At 41.7% G+C, this 17,676-nt stretch overlaps 1 protein-coding gene across 1 annotated transcript in view; it reads left to right on the forward strand.

The window, feature by feature from the left end:
• Positions 1-3,665: 3,665 nt before the first annotated feature.
• Positions 3,666-17,676, forward strand: part of LOC122733284 (connector enhancer of kinase suppressor of ras 2-like) — a 565,211-nt gene continuing 551,200 nt past the window's right edge. The window contains exon 1 of the mRNA XM_043973567.1: positions 3,666-3,850. Within this exon, the coding sequence (XP_043829502.1) occupies positions 3,787-3,850 (64 nt within the window). The 5' untranslated portion in view covers positions 3,666-3,786. The remainder of the gene's footprint in view (positions 3,851-17,676) is intronic.

Below are 17,676 nucleotides of genomic sequence, written 5' to 3' on the forward strand. Positions count from 1 at the left end.
CAAAACACTTTACATCCTCTAATTTCATCCACACAATAATGACATGAGGTAGATAGGTACATAAACTGATCCTTGAAGGAAGATTCTTTGAGGTAGAGGTGAGGAGAGAGGCATAGGGATGGGTTGGGAAAAGGTATGGAGGTGGAAGATTGAATCCCAAGCCCAGGAAACAACCTGACTGGTACCTATGCATGAATGGAAAGAATTTGAAAAGCACCTGGAAAAGTAGGCTGAAGTCATATTGTGAAGGACTTTAATCACCAGGCAAGGTGAATAGTTTCTATTTTATCCTGGAGAAAATAGGGAGCCACTACAGCTGCTTGAACAAGGGAGTAACATGGTCTAATTTGTATTTTTTTTTACATATAAGGTATTTTATTTTTTCCGTTACATGTAAAGTTAGTTCTCAACTTTTGTTTATACAAGCTTTACAATTTCAGATTTTTCTCCCTCCCTCCCCCCTCCCCTAGACAGCAGGTAATCTGATATAGGTTATATCTATATATCTATATACATATACATATATATATATACACACATATATATATATACATAATAACATTAATCCTATTTCTGCATTAATCCTGTTACAAGAGAAAAAATCAGAGCAGTGATGCAAAACCTCAAAATAGAAAAAAAAAAACAACAGCACCCAAAACAAAAGAAATAGTATGGTTCAATCAGCATCTATACTCTACAGTTCTTTTTTTTTCTTGGATTTGGAGATCCTCTTCTATCATGAGTTCCCTGGAACTCTTCTGTACCATTGCATTGGTGAGAAGAAAATAGTCCATCACAGTAGGTCAACACTCAATGTTGATGATACTGTGTACAATGTTCTTCTGGTTCTGCTCATCTCACTCATCATCAGCTCACGTAAGACCCTCCAGGTTTCTCTGAACTCCTCCTGCTCATCATTTCTTACAGCACAGTAGTATTCCATTGTATTCATATACCACAACTTGTCCAGCCATTCCCCAATTGATGGACACCCCCTCATCTTCCAATTCCTTGCTACCACGTAAAGAGCAGCTATAAATATTTTTGTACATGTGGGTCCCTTTCCCCCTTCCATGATTTCTTTGGGCAAAAGACCTAAAAGTGGGATTGCTGGGTCAAAGGGTATGCACAGCTTTATCGCCCTTTGGGCATAATTCCAAATTGCTCTCCAGAATGGTTGGATCAGCTCACAGCTCCACCAACAATGCATTAGTGTTCCAATTTTCCCACAGCCTCTCCAACATTTATTATCTTCCTTTTTTGTCATTTTAGCCAATCTGATAGGTGTCAGGTGGTACCTCAGAGTTGTTTTAATTTGCATCTCTCTAATCATTAGAGATTTAGAGCATTTTTTCATATGGGAATAGATAGCTTTGGTTTCTTCATCAGAAAACTGCCTGTTCATATCCTTTGACCATTTCTCAATTGGGGAATGACTTGGATTCTTATAAATTTGATTTAGTTCCCTATATATTTTAGAGATGAGGCCTTTATCAGAAGCACAGGCCTCAAAAATTGTTTCCCAGCTTTCTGCCTTCCTTCCAATTTTGGATGCATTGCTTCTGTTTGTACAAAAAATTTTTAATTTAATATAATCAAAATCATCCATTTTGTATTTTATAATATACTCTCTCTCTTGTTTGGTCAAAAACTGTTTTCCTTTCCAAATAATTTGTATTATAAGAAGATTTGGGGCCAGGGCATATTTGGGGAGGATAGATTAGAGAGGGAATTGACTGGAAGCAAGGAGAACAATTAGGAGGACTTGTAATAATCCACATGAGAAGCTATGTGGGCTTCTATACTGATAGTCAAATTGCAGAAAGAAGGAAAGTGATGAGAGATATTGTGGAAATAAAATAGACAAGACTTGGAAATTGATTGGCTATGGGACTGAGGCCACAAACTAGAGACCAGAATGATGGCAGTGCCATCAATAGAGATATGGAAGTTTGGTGGAGGTATGGCTTTAGGGAGGAAGACGAGCTCATTTTGTACCTGTTGAGTTTGAGATTCCTATGAAGTATCCAGGTGGAGAAATCCAGCAGGTTAGTTGGTAATGGATGTTGGAATCCAGGAAAAATATCAAGGTTGGATATGTGGGGTTTTTGTAGATAATCATTAAAAAGTGAGAACTGCTAAAATCAAGAGAGAGAAGATGGGCCAGGCCAAAGTTTTGTGGATACACATACGTGTGTGTGTGTATGTATGTATGTGTGTGTTTGTATATGTATATGTATATGTGTATGTCCATATATATCTTTGTGATGGGGAAAGGGATGATGCTCCAGCAAAGGAGGAGACTGAGAAGGAGTGACAAAAACAAGTTGGGAGAGAACTAGGACAGAGAAGTGTCATGAAAGTAGAGGACTATACACACACACAGATACACACTCATACATTTATAGTGTGGGTAAAGCCTTAGCTATCCAGAAAACTCAGCTACTTGAAACCATGAATACATTTTAAAGAGCTAAGGTTTGCGGTAGTTATATAGCAAATTAGTCCGCTCGAGTGATTTTGCTCTAACTTTGCCACTGCAGACACTGAAATTGGCTCTGAATGTCTGGCAAAGGCCTTCCATTAATACCTTTTTGGTAGTGAAGTTCCAAAGCACTAGGTTGGCCACAGATCTGCTTTAGCCAAGGAATAAGAACTGAGATCACTCTGCCAAAGTGCAGTGGATACTTCACTGGTCCTCGAAGCAGTATTTCCTTCCTTCAGAAACAGCCCTGGTGCTTTGTAGATTGGAAAATGGGACCTCATCCTGTCAGTATGTGATCCTTCTTTAAAAAGTGGGCTCTGGATCTTTGTCCAAACCTTTCTGTCCTCCTCTCCCCTCACACCCTCCGTCTCACAAATAACAGCATAATATCTTTTACTCAGGCCACAGTGCTCTGGGCCCTTGTGGCACCTGTGGCTAATTATGTGAGAATGAACAAAAGTTCATTAGGCATATAGCTCTCACTTTGGAATCTGTCTATATATTCAACAGTAGAATTGATTGACTTGGAGGAATTCCAGCCTACGGGTTCAGGTGGGAGAAGTAAGAAGAGTTTAGAAAGGAGAGGGGCACTGGTAGAGTGGGCTGCACTTCTAACACCGGATTTTAGCTCTTTATTTATCACAAGTGTTGAATGTTAAATCTCATATTCATTTGGAGATTCAAATTAGGGTCATTGACTCCCAGCTTCCGGCAGCATTCTGCATTATCCAAATTGAAGTGCCCAGCGTTATGGGTGATGCCAACTGAATGATGAGATTTCTATCTTCCCTTTCATTTGAGTGACAGTCAGCAGATCTGCTGCGAAGCCCAGACAAGCAGTCACCAAGTTAGAGTTGTGCTGTTTTCCCCAATACCCAGAGCTGATTGGAAGGAGGAACTGCAAACAGACAGACAGACAGACAGACAGGCAGGCAGACAGACAGACAGTTCTGAGCCTGGTCTCCCCTCTGGGAGGGGTTCTCCAATGTGATCTGTCTGGGGTGTCAGTGGCAAGGGGGTTGGACAGACTCTTGTAGTAAGGGTATACATACTGCACCATTTCCTGATTCAGTGCGCTCCAGTCTGTTGCAGGCTGCGTACAGTGGGGGGAGGGGCTAGAGCTGATCAGTGTGTAATTTTCTACATTACTGAATCAGTGCCGGAGGAACCTAGAGGGACACGGCACCGTCTCCTCTTTGGGCTGCATTGGCAGATCCAGCCCTCACCTCCAAACCATGCTCTGAGGAAGACGCTCTCTCCTCATTCTCTCATCTTGGCAGGAGTGAGAAAGTCATTTCACCATGGCTCTGGTCATGGAGCCTATTAGCAAGTGGCTGCCTAAGCAAGTGGTGGACTGGCTGAAAGGTACGACCGTTTTCTCCACATTTTGTCTTTCTGTGTGTTTTGCTGCCTGTGTGCAATGTGTTGTTGGGCTCCCGCCGGGTGGGTGACTGGTTTTCGGGCACTAGTTAGTTCAGTTGGAACTGACACCAAGCCCATATGCTGTTTCAGCTGGTGATTCCTCCCCAACCTGAGTGATTGAACCGAGGCTTCTCGGGGCTGGCTGGGGCAGAAAGCATGGTGCTGGGAGCCCTTGGGAAAGGGGCTGAGGGGGCATGGAACGCTTTGGGGGCCAGACGCAGGCATGCCTCTCCAGTGAGCCTGTCTGAACACTTCCCTGTATGCTGCACGAACATTCCTGGCTAGCCCCCATCGACTTGGCTTCTGGTCCCTCTTGACGAGCCCCTTCCATCAAGTGATGCGATGCAGTGGTCGTGCACGTCTGCAGGACTTGTGCCGAGTTTTAGGGCAGCATCCTGAGAATGCTCAGGGACCCGCTGCCCGCAATCGGGGCATTTGACTCATAGGAAATGCCACGGGAATGCTCAATTCCCCGGCCTTTCTCTCTGTGTGTCTCTGTCTCCCTCTCTCTGTGTCTCTCTGCGTGTCTCTCTGTCCCTCTTCCTCCCTCGCCCCTGGGTTTGCGTGGCTCCCTTTGCAAAACGAGTACATTTCAGTAGCGATCTTTAGTACCGTGGACAGTGCAGTCTTTACCATATAAGGGGAGCGATATACAGAGCCAAGGGGCAGTCAGTCTGGGCTCGGAGAGCATCTCCACTGGGGAAACTCCTTAAGACAACTTAAGGGGAACAGTGACTTAGCTATACCTTGTAGTTTCCAACACGCAGGCAGGAAAAGAGAAAATGTTCCCTTTGGCTGGCTGGCTGGCTTCGCCCTACCTACCAAACGGGTAGAAACGGGTGAAAGTCGATGTTCTACTCCGACACAATCACAAGGCAGCGCTTTCAAATGGGGAAATTAGGACCTTGAATGGAATCGACTTTCTTGGCTTGTTTAAAAATTGTTTCCATTGAAGCGCACCCTATAGCCCGTCTATTTTCTGCCCTAGGAAGCTGGAGGGGCGGGGAGGGAGAAGAGCGGGCTAGGAGAATCTGTTTGGAGGAGAAGGCCCCAAGTGGACATTTTTCCATGCGTGTTAGCCTGTGATGTGTCAAAAGCCACCTGCCCTCCGAGGCAGTTTGAAGCCTCTGCAGGACTGTGACTTTCCAGTCTTCAGGAAAGCCATGAGAGCCAGTCATCCTGATCTAAGGTGTGCTTCATTGCCCTGAAATCTGACTGCAAGGTGTGGGTCATGGCGACCCCTCCTCCAGATTGTACCCTTCTATCTCTAATCCTGGCTTCTGGGGACATGAACAAGGTGGAGGGGGAGAGCTGCTTTCCCTAGCCTGTTTAGCTGTCGAATCACTGTAGTGGCAGGGATGGCTATTCTCAGCACTTCCTGAATATTAGGTACCTGCATTTGCAGCATTAGAAGTGAAACCCATCCTGCACCACCAGAATAGAAGCCCCCCCCCCAGTTTGCCAGCATTTGTTGTATTCTCCTACCCAAAGGGTGGGGAGGGGAGGAAGGAAAAAGGGAGGATTATTGCAGATGAATGTAAATGGTGAGTCACAAGCAAGAGTAATAATGTGATATATGACTGTGAATTCAATCATACTTGTTGCTATATTGCCCAACATATACTGACACCTCTAGAGCCACTGCCATGAAAATCCTCAGTAATGAAAGAAATGAAATCCTAGGTAACAGATTTGTCTAGATTGGGGGTTTTGCCCAACTTGCTCTCTCTCACTTGATTTGTCCATTTCAATAGGACAACCAGGCTGTGTTTTTTTCCATAAAGAATTTGACTATTAAAAATAAGACAAAATAAAAAGAATTTTACTATTATGTTCTTTGGTCTCACCCCCCCCCCATCTTCTAGGAGACATAGGAACTGCATGTATCGTCTGAGGAAACCTTACTTTCTTCAGGGTTTCAACATATCAGCTGCATATCACCTATTACATAAAAGTCTCTCTCAGGCAGCCTCCCAGCACTGCCTAACAAGTTTGTAAATGTGGGTTCAAGCAGAAATCAACTATCCATGTTGTACCTATCCTAAAATGGATATGTGATTTTTGTGAGCATTCTGATTGCCTTGGGTGGCTCAGTATTCCAACCACCCCGACTACACCCTCTGCTTCCTACGTGGCAATAATCTGTATTTTGAAATAGTGCATCTGCAGCTCTGGGAGCCGCACCTCAAAGCCCCAGTAGCACCAGTATGCCTTTGCTCCTCACTTAACAGAAGGACAATTAGTTCAGAACTAACTTTGCTGTCATCTTCCTGATTAGCGCCACTTTACTGCCTGATTTTGCTTGGCAGATGGTTGTTTCATTACTAATCAGGATGAAGTGCCCTATTCCAGTGGTACCTACTGTCTCAGTAGGAATCACTGTGGGATAACCCACTGGGAAAGGTTTACCTTGTAAGAGATTCCCAAGCCTGATGAGGCAGTCCAGTCCATTATAGTGTGACCCAGCCTGGCTGTTCCTCCTTGTTTAAATGGATTTATTTCAGAGCTGTGGCTATGCCGTGAAAAGTCAGCATTTCCTCGAGTGACCTAGATATAGACCATGAAATGTTCTGCTGTCTGCTTCCAAAATTGGGTCCTCCCTTAGGTTTAAGGCCATTGAACCTTGGCACTCAGTCAGAAACCTGCTTGTTACAACCAGGTCACCCTGGTACAGGCAACCATGTGGCATTTTGCTTTGGTTTGTTTTGCTTTTTTCCTCCTCTCCCTCTTCCTTCAAAAGGATGGTGTGAGAACAAGAGTATGGAGATTAATTAAGAGGTTTCAGAGCATTTGACCAGACTGTCTCAGCTACGTATGTCCTTGTATAATACAGTTGGCATTGAAATAGGGAGTCTAGCAGAAGAGCCTTCCCTCCTTCCTCACCCCCTGCCCCTTGCCCAGGGAGAGCTAGACCTAGAGCTTAGAAAGATCTCTCAAGATCCAGAAATTTGGATTCCTAATGCTGATCATCAGGTTGTTGCTAGGGATTTATTTAACACTTACTGTGTGTCCAGCATATGCCAGGAAAGAAAATTAAAGCCCTGTTATTGTGTTATTCCAAAGAGTGAATTAATTAAGTAAAAGCTACAGTTAAAAAGGTGCATTTCTTTCCCAGTGGCATATATTATGTGTGGTCAATAAAATGTTTCCATGCTGATTTCATTTGCCTGTTTTAAAAGAAATGCAGTTAATAAGCAACATCCCAACCGTTTGCCCCTTAATCTCAGCCATTTGCTATAAGAGACTGACAATGGAATGGAAAGAATACTGGACTCAATTGGGAGACATGGTGGCTCCAAGTCCTGTTATTGACTACCTGTGTGGCCTTGAGCAAGTCACATCACTTTTCCTTCAAAGATCAGTTTCCTCATCTGTCAAATAGTAATTATGATCCTTGCCCTGACTGCCTAATAGGATTGTGAGGGTCCGATGAAATCAGAAATGTGAAAGTGCTTTGGAAATTGTGAATTTGAATGTGGGATTTTCCCAAACCTCTTGCTTCTCTTATCCCTCCTGCTAGCTTGTCTTATGCAGTACCCAAGGATGGCTGATCAAATTTGACTCATTCTATTTAGCTATTTGCTAATCCTTATGGGCAAAGATTTGGTAGTGGAGGAGGAGGTGGAAACATGATGCTTTGCCTTTTCCTCTGGATTTCAATTGTCCTTTTACCACAGCATGTGTAGGGAAGCATGTTGGGAAAGGAGAAAGAGCCTTTGATTTGTAGTCAAAGAATCTAGATGCAAAAGCTGGTCTGCTATTTACAACATATGTGACCTTGTGTGAGTAACTTTCTCCTCTTTGGGCCCCACTATCTTCCTATGTAAAATGGAAAAGAGTATACTAGATGATTTCCACGGGTTCTTCCAGCTCTAAGTCTGATAATCCCTGTATTTTAGCACCAATGCTAATTGCAAGACTGCTAGAATATAAAGACAGGATCTAGTCATACCGATTGCACCAAAGGATACAGCAATATTTCTTACTCCCCCTTTTTAAAAATTAGTATTCCTTAGATAGAATGGTAATTTATACATGTACCAAGATATACCAAGAAAAGCTGAAGGTTTGAGGACCTTGATTCAGTCTAATGTCCTTCCTTTAAAGTATCAGAAGATCTGAGTTCAAATCTTGCCTACTCCCCTTGCTACCTGTGTGAACTTGGCAAGTCACAATCTTTCAGTCTGATTTTTCATAAATAAAATGGGGTTGATAATCCTTGCATCCCCTACCTCACAGGATGGCTGTGAGGGAAGCACCATGTAAACTGTAAAGTGCAATAAAAATGGGAGCCATTATTATATTCAGTGATAATAGCAGATACTAATTAGATTTTGCCAGGAATCCAGGGTTATCACCCAATAAGGGGATGGGGATGAAGAAGACTGATAAGCATCTAGGAACACTTACAAAAATACAAAGAAGATCAGATCTCTGTTACAACCAATAAATATTTTACCTTCCACAAATATCTATTGCTTACTATGTTCAAAACTCCATGTGATAAACAAAGACTAAGCAGGACAGAGTCCTTGCCCTTGAGAGAACTAAAATAGGGGGATGCTAGTAGTGTCTGGAGCAGCTAGGTGTCACTGCAGTGGATAGAGCACTGGGCATGGAGTCAGGAAGACTTGAATTCAAATGTGGCCTCAGACACTCATTAGCTGTGTGACCCTGGCCAAGTCATTTTTAACCCTGTTTGCCTCAGTTTCCTCATCTGGAAAATGAGCTGGAGAAGGAAATAGCAAACCACTCCAGCATCTTTGCCAAGAAAACTCCAAATGGAGTCATGAGGAGTCAGATATGACTGAAGCAACTAAGCAGTAGTGTCTATCCTAATTATTTAAATATTTTATTTATCTCTGTTTAATTCCACTTCAAATATATTTACCATTCTCTCAGGTTGCAAATGGAATGGAAGTGTCTTTTAGGTGAAAAATAGCAGGTAGATTTGAACTGTTCTCCCCCATCCCCACCCCTTCTTATCTATATGTAGATACCAAAGGTGGGACAGAGGGCTTCTACATCTACCACTAAAAATTGGCTCTAAATTGCAACCTGCAAGAGAAAAAAAGAAGGCAAAAAAGTGTGAGGGTCAGCAGTTGACCCTGGAATATATGGGATAAGTACAAGGAAGAAGGGCAAGAAGAATGAAGAGAATAGGTACTGGGTGGTATAAGGGGCTAAAATGATAGCTTAGCCTGTCTAAAATATCTAATGAGTGGTCGCCAATAAATTATAAGCTTTAGCAAGAGTTTAGACTTTTAAGCATTCATTAAGGAGAATAAGAATTTGGTGAAGAGAGAGAGAAAGAGGCCTAGATTCAGCTATATATCTTGGGGAGGTACAGTTCTGCTCTGCTCTCCATGAGAGTCCAGCCTTGCCCAGTCTTCCTCCCACAAGCAAATGTCACTTCCTGACGCCAAAGAAAAGCCACATGTCTTGCCCTCAGGCGCCTTCTCCTCATGGCAGAGCTTTCTTACAGTAAGTCTCCAGCAGGTGGCGTCATTCCAATCGTTACAGTGGGACATTATTAGATGATCCCCCTCTCCCTTTTTAAAGCAAACCAAAGATTTTCCAGTTGAGTCACATTTTAAGGTTGACTTAAAATGCATCCAACTCTCAATTATTTGTGATATTGGGGTAGGAAGGTACACATAGGCATACATAACTAGTCCAGAATATTAAATAATCCAAAGATCTTGAAAAGCCACATTTATTTTGATAGTAAATTGATCTTACAGATAATGTTTTGTTTGGACTAAAAGTATTAAAATATTATTTAAGTACACACTTAGGGTAGCAAGAATATCTTAGGTATGTGGAAGGGGCAAAGAGGGGGAAGGAGAGGCGGAGGATAGAGTAAGAAAGAGACAAGTGGGGGAAAGCCATCCCACAATTACAGATTTGCTATGGCAAATGCAATACAACTGAGAGCTGACCTCTGTGTGTGTGTATACATATATATGTATACACACACACACACACACACACACACACATATATATATTGCTGCTATGTTTACTAATTGTTTTATTTTTAGTTGATGTTTTACTTCTGTACTTGTGGCCTCTGACAATACCTATCTCCCCAAAGGACTCAATTTTTAAAAATCCAATAAACATAAATGGTCTGGTCTTATAAATAAGCAGGTTTTCTTGGTGAAGGGATTCAATAAACAGTGGACCCAGTAAGCAGGTTTAATTTGTGGAGTTCTTAAAAAAAACCACCACCACCCACAGAGAGGGTCTCTCTTCTTGAAAAGAAGTATCTTGGGGCAGCTAGATGGCGCAGTGGTAAAGCACCGGCCCTGGATTCAGGAGTACCTGAGTTCCAATCCGGCCTCAGACACTTGACACTTACTAGCTGTGTGACCCTGGGCAAGTCACTTAACCCTCATTGCCCCGCAAAAAAAGAAAAGAAAAGAAAAGAAAGGAAAAGAAGTATCTTTTTGAGTTTTGTTACTTATATCACAACTAAAATCCAGTTACCATGGGCCACCAATTTGTCATTAATCTCATCAGAGGAAAAAAACCTTCTTGTTTTGGGGCAGAGGCCATGTCAGATGCTTTCACTGAGCTCCTGATTAGCTCTACCCTCCTCAGCTCCTGTTCTGACTCACAAGCAAAGGGGGTGGCCGGGCGGGGGGTAGGGGGGGAGCTATGGTTGTATTCATATTTGGCCACAGAGCTGGCTCTTTGTCATTTAATTTTTTGTTTGTCCATTTTAATGACCAGTTGCTTAACTGACAGGCATGACTGACCATGTACTGTATCTATCCATACAGATGTACCATTTTTTCTATCCAGTGCTTGCCATTTCCTAGTTTCTGCCTCTTTTCTCCTTGCCCCTTCATTTTACCTCTCAGAGATGGAAATTTTTTTCCATTCCCATTGTGAGCAATGGAAGTCAGGCCAGCTGTTCGGCCATATCAGTAGGCCCTAAGTGATTCCAGTTGTCCATTCAATTAAGATATTCAGAATCATGACTAATTTGGATTATGGTACAATAACACTCTCATATGGCAATGATGGTCACTTTTGTGATAGATCAAAGTAATTGGATCAATGGATATATTTTGGTGGAGTTTAGTGGTTTTCTGTTAATGAAAGTATAGCTGTCCTCAGTGTCTCATAGACACAAGCTAAAAAGAAAATGGAAGGATGGTGGGAAGAATTGGAATGACAGAGAGAAGACTGGAAAAGTCCTGAGTATACAAGACCCAGGAATTTATGGAGTTGTTTATTAAATCTTTTAATAGTTAACCAGAAGAAAGGGAGCATTTTGACAATAAATCTGGAGAGGAAAGGCTTAGGCTTAACTGGGGATGTGGGAATTTCCTTGCAGTGTATCACTGAAGGTTAAAGATTAACAGGATTATTTTACCTCTTTAAAAATGACTTCCAAATGAGATACCTCTGTCAGTGTTTCACTGCTGTATGATATTAATAACAGACCCTCAAGTCTCACTGGTATTATAAAGTTCTCTCTGGTATTATAATAACTTCTTTCTTTTATTATAAAGTTCTCTTATTTACTGTTGGGCAGCTCATAATCACAGAAGCATATCTTAAGAGTCCTTTATAATCCCAGAAAGAGAGAATCTTTAATATCGGTTTGTGTTATATTAAAAAGCATCCTGAACCATCTTGCTGTTGATCTAGATGGTCCCAGAACTAAAGTTCATTAGACAATTTTGCATAATACCCTACTTGGCTTTGCTGTTGTCCACCTGGCAACACAAATATTGAAATACCAAGATGTTTCTGTATATTTGGGCCTCCATTTTGGAATTCAGATGTCAAAAAAGGTTGTTGGACAATATTTGGCTGGTATGAGTAATATCACCAAAACGGCAGATTAAAATGTTAGTTTCTATCCAATAGGTAATTGTGTATCCAAAGGCAGCCTTATTGCTAGGCAAGATGATTTGCGGGCTGTTTGTCCCAGAATATCTCCCTCCACTGGCCTAAAATCCCACAATTAGAAATTGATTCCTTTGGGTCTTAAAAACTCTTGGGTCTTCAATTATCTCCTATTCAAAGAGGTAGCCTTATAGGTACACAAAGTAATCTGAGGATTGTTTGTCCCCGAACATCTCCCTCTACTGGTGTAAAATTCCACCATGAGAAATTCATTCCTTTGGGTGTTAAAAACTTTGGTCTTCCAGAATTCTCTATTCAAATACAAATTAATTTATGAACAACCATAAACCATTATTTATATATATATATATATATATATATATTTTTTTTTTAGTGACTTGCCCAGGGTCACACAGCTAGTAAGTGTTAAGTGTCTGAGACCGGATTTGAACTCAGGTACTCCTGACTCCAGGGCTGGTGCTTTATCCACTACGCCACCTAACCTCCCCAACCATTATTAATATTAATGCCACAGATCAAGGCCTTCCTGGAACAGGTTTCAGGATGGGTACTTGGGGGTACAGGGGGAAAGGGAAAGGAAAGAGTATGGAAAGGATTGATGGGAGAACACAAAAACTCAGTTTGGCCTAACACAATTTTGTTTTAGAGCCAACACTAGTTGTGAGGAAATTAGTAAGTAATTTCAACAAGTAATTATAGTGGAGAATCCAAAGCCTCCCACTCTAGTAGTTACTTGGGAGCCATACTGGAACATGAGCCCTATGATGCCTAAAGCAACCTTCCTGCTTCCCTCTCCCTCTACATTTCATGAGAGGTTAGTTTTCCTGTTTCTTTTTGAGATATCATTGCACTTATACCAACAAAATGAATAGTAATCAAATTGTCTCCACATCAGTGATTTCTATCAAATACCTCAGCAGATATGAGAGAAGGCTACTGTAGAATGGAGAGCACTACAAAACCGACCAGTTACCTTCTCTGATTGTCAGATTCACTTGACTATATTTTAAAACCCATCTTCATGGGAACATACAAGAATGCTATCCCATCACTGGCTAAGAGGTTTGATAGAATGGGTCAGACTTTCACAGTAGATTACTGATCCCTAAAAGTATTCATGGATATTCCCAGAACCAACTAACATGGATTCTGGCAGTAGAAGCCTTAGGCCCTTTCTTTTATTGAATTAAATTCTAATAAAAGAGTAAGATACAAGGAGGCCATATTTTTAAGGCAAAATGCTAGCTTTCAGATATCTAATATGATTTTAGAAAGTCTTCATTCATTTTACATTAGAGTTGGGGAATGTTAAGAGCTTAGAAATTTAGTCCAATTGTCTCTTTGTAGGGAGGTAGAAACCTAGGCACAGAGAAGTGAAATGACACTCAACATCGTCATTTTTTTTTAACAGCGATGGTAAATACCACCTTCTATTTATCCAGAGGGCAGTCCAGTCTCTGAATACTGAAAAACTTATATCTCTTTCATACCCTCTGATACTTGTTTATAGGCATCATGGCATAATAGGAAAGAGTCAAGGCACCTACTTTGTGACCTTAGGTAAGTCATTTCCTCTCTCTGGACCTTAGTTTCCTCTTCTGTAAGATGAGTTGTACTCAGTGATCTTTATAGTATCCTTTAGCTCTAAGCTTCTCTAATTATTTTATCTGTGTTAATTTTATCTCTATAACTAGATTCAAAGTTTCTTGTCCAGAGGAAGATCCCTTTATCTCTCTCCTCAAACATATTACCTAGTACAGAATTGGATATACCACAGGTACTCAATACATACTTGTCTGATGGATGAAACACCTTTGACCCCAAAGATCATAAAGTGGCTTTAGTTTGGACTTGTTTGGCCTGAATTACCACATTGTGCCGAATGTTTAGGCATGCCAGGAATCTCCTTGGGATGAAAATTCAAAACAGCTTGGAGGTTGAGAGTGACTCCCAGATAGCAGGGCCATTTCAGTGCTTCACAGATCCCTAGTTACTGACCATAGCTGAGCATCAGAACAGCTCCAGGCTTTGAGAGCCTCTCCAGATTTCTTAGAGAAAGAGCAGGGGTCAGGAACAAAACATGGCACTAAGGCCTCCATATTAGGTACCTGAGGGACAACATGTTTACTGCAGCCTACCATTTAGTAATAAGTGTACTCTTCTGAAAAATATCCAGTTTTCTTACAAGGTGAATCCAATTTTAACTAAACCTTTTAACTAGAGACAGACATTTTATTTGTATAGATGGCCTCTTCCCTGGCCTTATTTGTACTTAACCTTTAAAAACACTTAGGACATCAGAGCCTTAAGGGATCTTAGGGGTCATTTTGTCCAAACCTCTCATTTTTAGAGAGGACAAATCCAAGGCCTACAAAGAGGAAGTAACTTACACAAGGTCACAAAGCTAGCCAGTGGAAGAGCTGCTTCCTGTTTTCTAGTAGAATGTTCTTTGGCTCCATTCCTCCACCTCAGTATTCATTTTGTATAGATCTCCTATTGACTTCATATATGTGTGGTCCTCCCCCCAGAAGAATGTCAACACCTTAAAGGCAGGAACTCTCTCATTTTTGGTGTTTGTATTCCTCACAGATAGCACAGTGTGTGGTACAGAAGAGGCACTTAATAAGCGCTTGTTAACCTGAATTGAATTGAATTTGGAAATGGAATTAAGCCGCAGAAATGATTCCATGGCTCCTGAAATGATGTCAGCAAATTTCTTGGTTGTCTATAGCAGATGCGTGATGCAGTTTTTTTGTCTTCAAGTGCATTTCATAAAAAAAAATCCAACCTTGGTTGATGAAAACATATTTTTCATAAAATTGATGGCACCAACACATTTCCTGGGCACAGCATGGTCACCAAGCCTGATTTTGAAAAAGAAAATGGCCTTTGCTTCGACCGTGTACCTTCTGATAATAACTTCATGTGAAGTAGGTTATTCTGAGTTGGTACTGATTGATCGCAATGATTATCTGCAGAGCAGCTGGTAGGGAAGGTGCTTTCAGAAATGACTGTTCATAGATAAACACTCCTTTCACCAATGCAACCAAATTTTTATTATTTTTATTATTATTATTATTACAAAAGTTCTTGGATCTCAACAGGAGATACAGCCTTGGAAATACAAAAAAAATTAATTCAGTTGGTAAGCTGATTAGCTGGGCTGCATTGATCCTTGTTCAGAATAATTCTATGTTTAGATGAAGGGTTTTCCTTAGCATGTAATTCCCTGATTTCCAGCTGGCTCATAAAAGAGGGGAAGGAGGGAGGGAGAGGGAGCAGGGCTGTCAGTGACGCCAGGGGCTCATTAGCAGTCCCATCACACAAGCTTCTGGCGAATCCCTTTCAATCTTTTTGCTTTTCATTGAAAATCAACTACCTGCTTTGTGGGAACATGTCCTGGTGAACCCCCCCCCCCCATTTTGTGTAATCTTTTAAAACAGTTATTTAAATTGTGGGCCCAGTGAGAAACCCCAGGATATGACAAGGTTTTCTGGGTGTTGAGTTTCTAATCTCTCAGCTTTGTTCTCTCCAAACCCCATCCTTTGGCTGTCTGCTACAGTCAAGAGAATTTCAGACTTGTCTAAAAGTCATAGAAGAGGCCAAAAATACTGGCTGCATTTGGAAGCAGAAGGAAGCTCAGAGGTAACAAAAACCTTTAAGCCTTGGGTGCCTATTTGCACACCCACCCACCATTAAGACAAGGCATTTGTACCATCAGGCATAGGCCAAAAAAAAATTCTTGCCACTTTGCCCTTTTTGGACAATTGGAGAAACAAAATGAAGCATTTACTGTTCAGTTCAAAAATAGCAGTTGAATTGATTGAGACCTGGGTTTCTGATTCCCATAGCTCATGCCAGCTGTGACCATTGTACAGACTCAGTTACTGGATGCTTCTTAGAACCCTTTCCCAATCAGCCAGTCATGAGGAAACAGGAGGTGAACTGAGCTATTATTCCCACAGGGCTATCCCTGATCACATTCCCCATCTTACCCTTCTCAGTGGCATCTCTGCTCCTAGTAGCACTTCTGATGCAGCTGACTAAGAAGGCCAGACTTTCCTGGCCAGATACTGATAATGGGGAATAGGAAATTGTTGGAAAAATCTTAGACTTGGTGATCAGTACAGAAACCAGACTGTGGTGAGCAATCTGCCCAGCCCTAAGTGTTTGTCCCTCTTCCCTAATGAGACTCATTAAGACCTTGTCCATGGCAGAGGAGCTTCTATGACTAGCTTGCCTTTCCTAATGGAAAAGAAACTCAACCTTTGCCTTCATGGGAAGATGGAGAAAATGGTGCATGCCAGGCTGACTCTTTTGTGTTTCACAGAAAAGAAATGGCATTTTTTCTCCTTTAAATGCTCCTGGATCAAGGTTGATGATGAATATGGACCTGTTCTGTCAAATCTAAAGTGGTTTACCATCTAGGGTATTATTATTTTTTTTGTTTGCGGGGCAATGGGGGTAAAGTGACTTGCCCAGGGTCACACAGCTAGTAAGTGTCAAGTATCTGAGACCGGATTTGAACTCAGGTACTCCTGAATTCAGTGCCGGTGCTTTATCCACTGCGCCACTTAGCCGCCCCCTAGAGATCTTTTTTAAAAGTCAAGTAGTATGAAATGGAATGATCTTTTTTAAAAGTCAAGTAGTATGAAATGCCCCTAGGGTATTATTTCATAGGATTGGGCCAACCTGATGACAAGAAGAAGGAACCGCTCATTTACAGATAGGGGCACTGTGCTTTTGTGATGCTGGAGTTATATAGCAAGGGGCAGCAGGTTGTAAGCTTAGAGAGGAAGTGGGGTATTGTGAGAACCTTTGGGTTCTGAGAAGCTCATTGGGAACATCACCTCTGTCACTTCCTCCCTGTGTGCCTTTGGGAAAGTCATTTCATTACTTTGGGCTGAATTCAGAAACCTCTAAAAACTCTTCTAGTTCTAGATTCATGACTCTCTGGAGATCAGGGACTGCTTGCTTCATTTATGTCTTGGTTTGCTCAGCACCTAGCACAGTTCAGGCACAGGGTAGGTGCTTAATTAACGTGTGCAGAACTTAATTGAATTGAAGGTCACAAAGATACAGTCAAAACAGCCACATTCAAAGCTCCCATTGTAGCCTACCCAGGGAAAATGATAACTCAAAGAAGGATTTCACTTCAATTTATGCAGAATCAATGCACCATGGCAAAGACTTGGAGAAATGAAGATCTTACCTGTCTTCTGAGAGGAGAGAAAAATCAATAGGTTGTCAAGTCAAGGCTAGGTCAAGTATGAGCAGGGTGGGTATAGCCTTCCATCAGGGAAATGGTGTCAGGCCATCCAGCTTGATGACATCATTGCCCCCATTTTAAGCAAGGTAGATAGGCATAGAGATGTAGGGATGGGGGAAGGACTCAAGAAATGACCTCTCCTTAGGACCAGGTGAAAAATCAGGCATAGGAACAGCAACAGAAAAAGGGGAAAGGAGGAAGTTAAGGTGGAGATAAGAATAATAGTAATAGCTAACATTCATATAGTGTACCAGGCACTGTGCTAAGCACTTTGCAAGTATGCTCTCATTTGACCCTCACATGACTCTGAGGTAGGTAGTGCTATTATCACCTTTATTTGATACATGAGGAAATGGATACAAACAAGTTAAGTAACTTACTCAGGGTCACACAGCTATGTCTTAGGCTGGATTTGAACTCATATATTCCTGGTTCCAGGTCAAGCACTCTCTCCATTGCCACCTAGCTGCCCTGTTGAGAGGGGAGTAATGACTTAGGTCAACATCACATAAAATAAGCCTCAATTAATCTCTTCCTGTGGTTACTTCTTTCCTCTTCAAAGAGGCCTATCCTTAATTTGGACTCAGTACCTAGCTTCCTTTCCAAGCCTGGTG

The sequence above is a fragment of the Dromiciops gliroides genome, chromosome X, assembly GCF_019393635.1.
Source record: "Dromiciops gliroides isolate mDroGli1 chromosome X, mDroGli1.pri, whole genome shotgun sequence".
NCBI classification, from domain to species: Eukaryota; Metazoa; Chordata; class Mammalia; order Microbiotheria; family Microbiotheriidae; genus Dromiciops; species Dromiciops gliroides.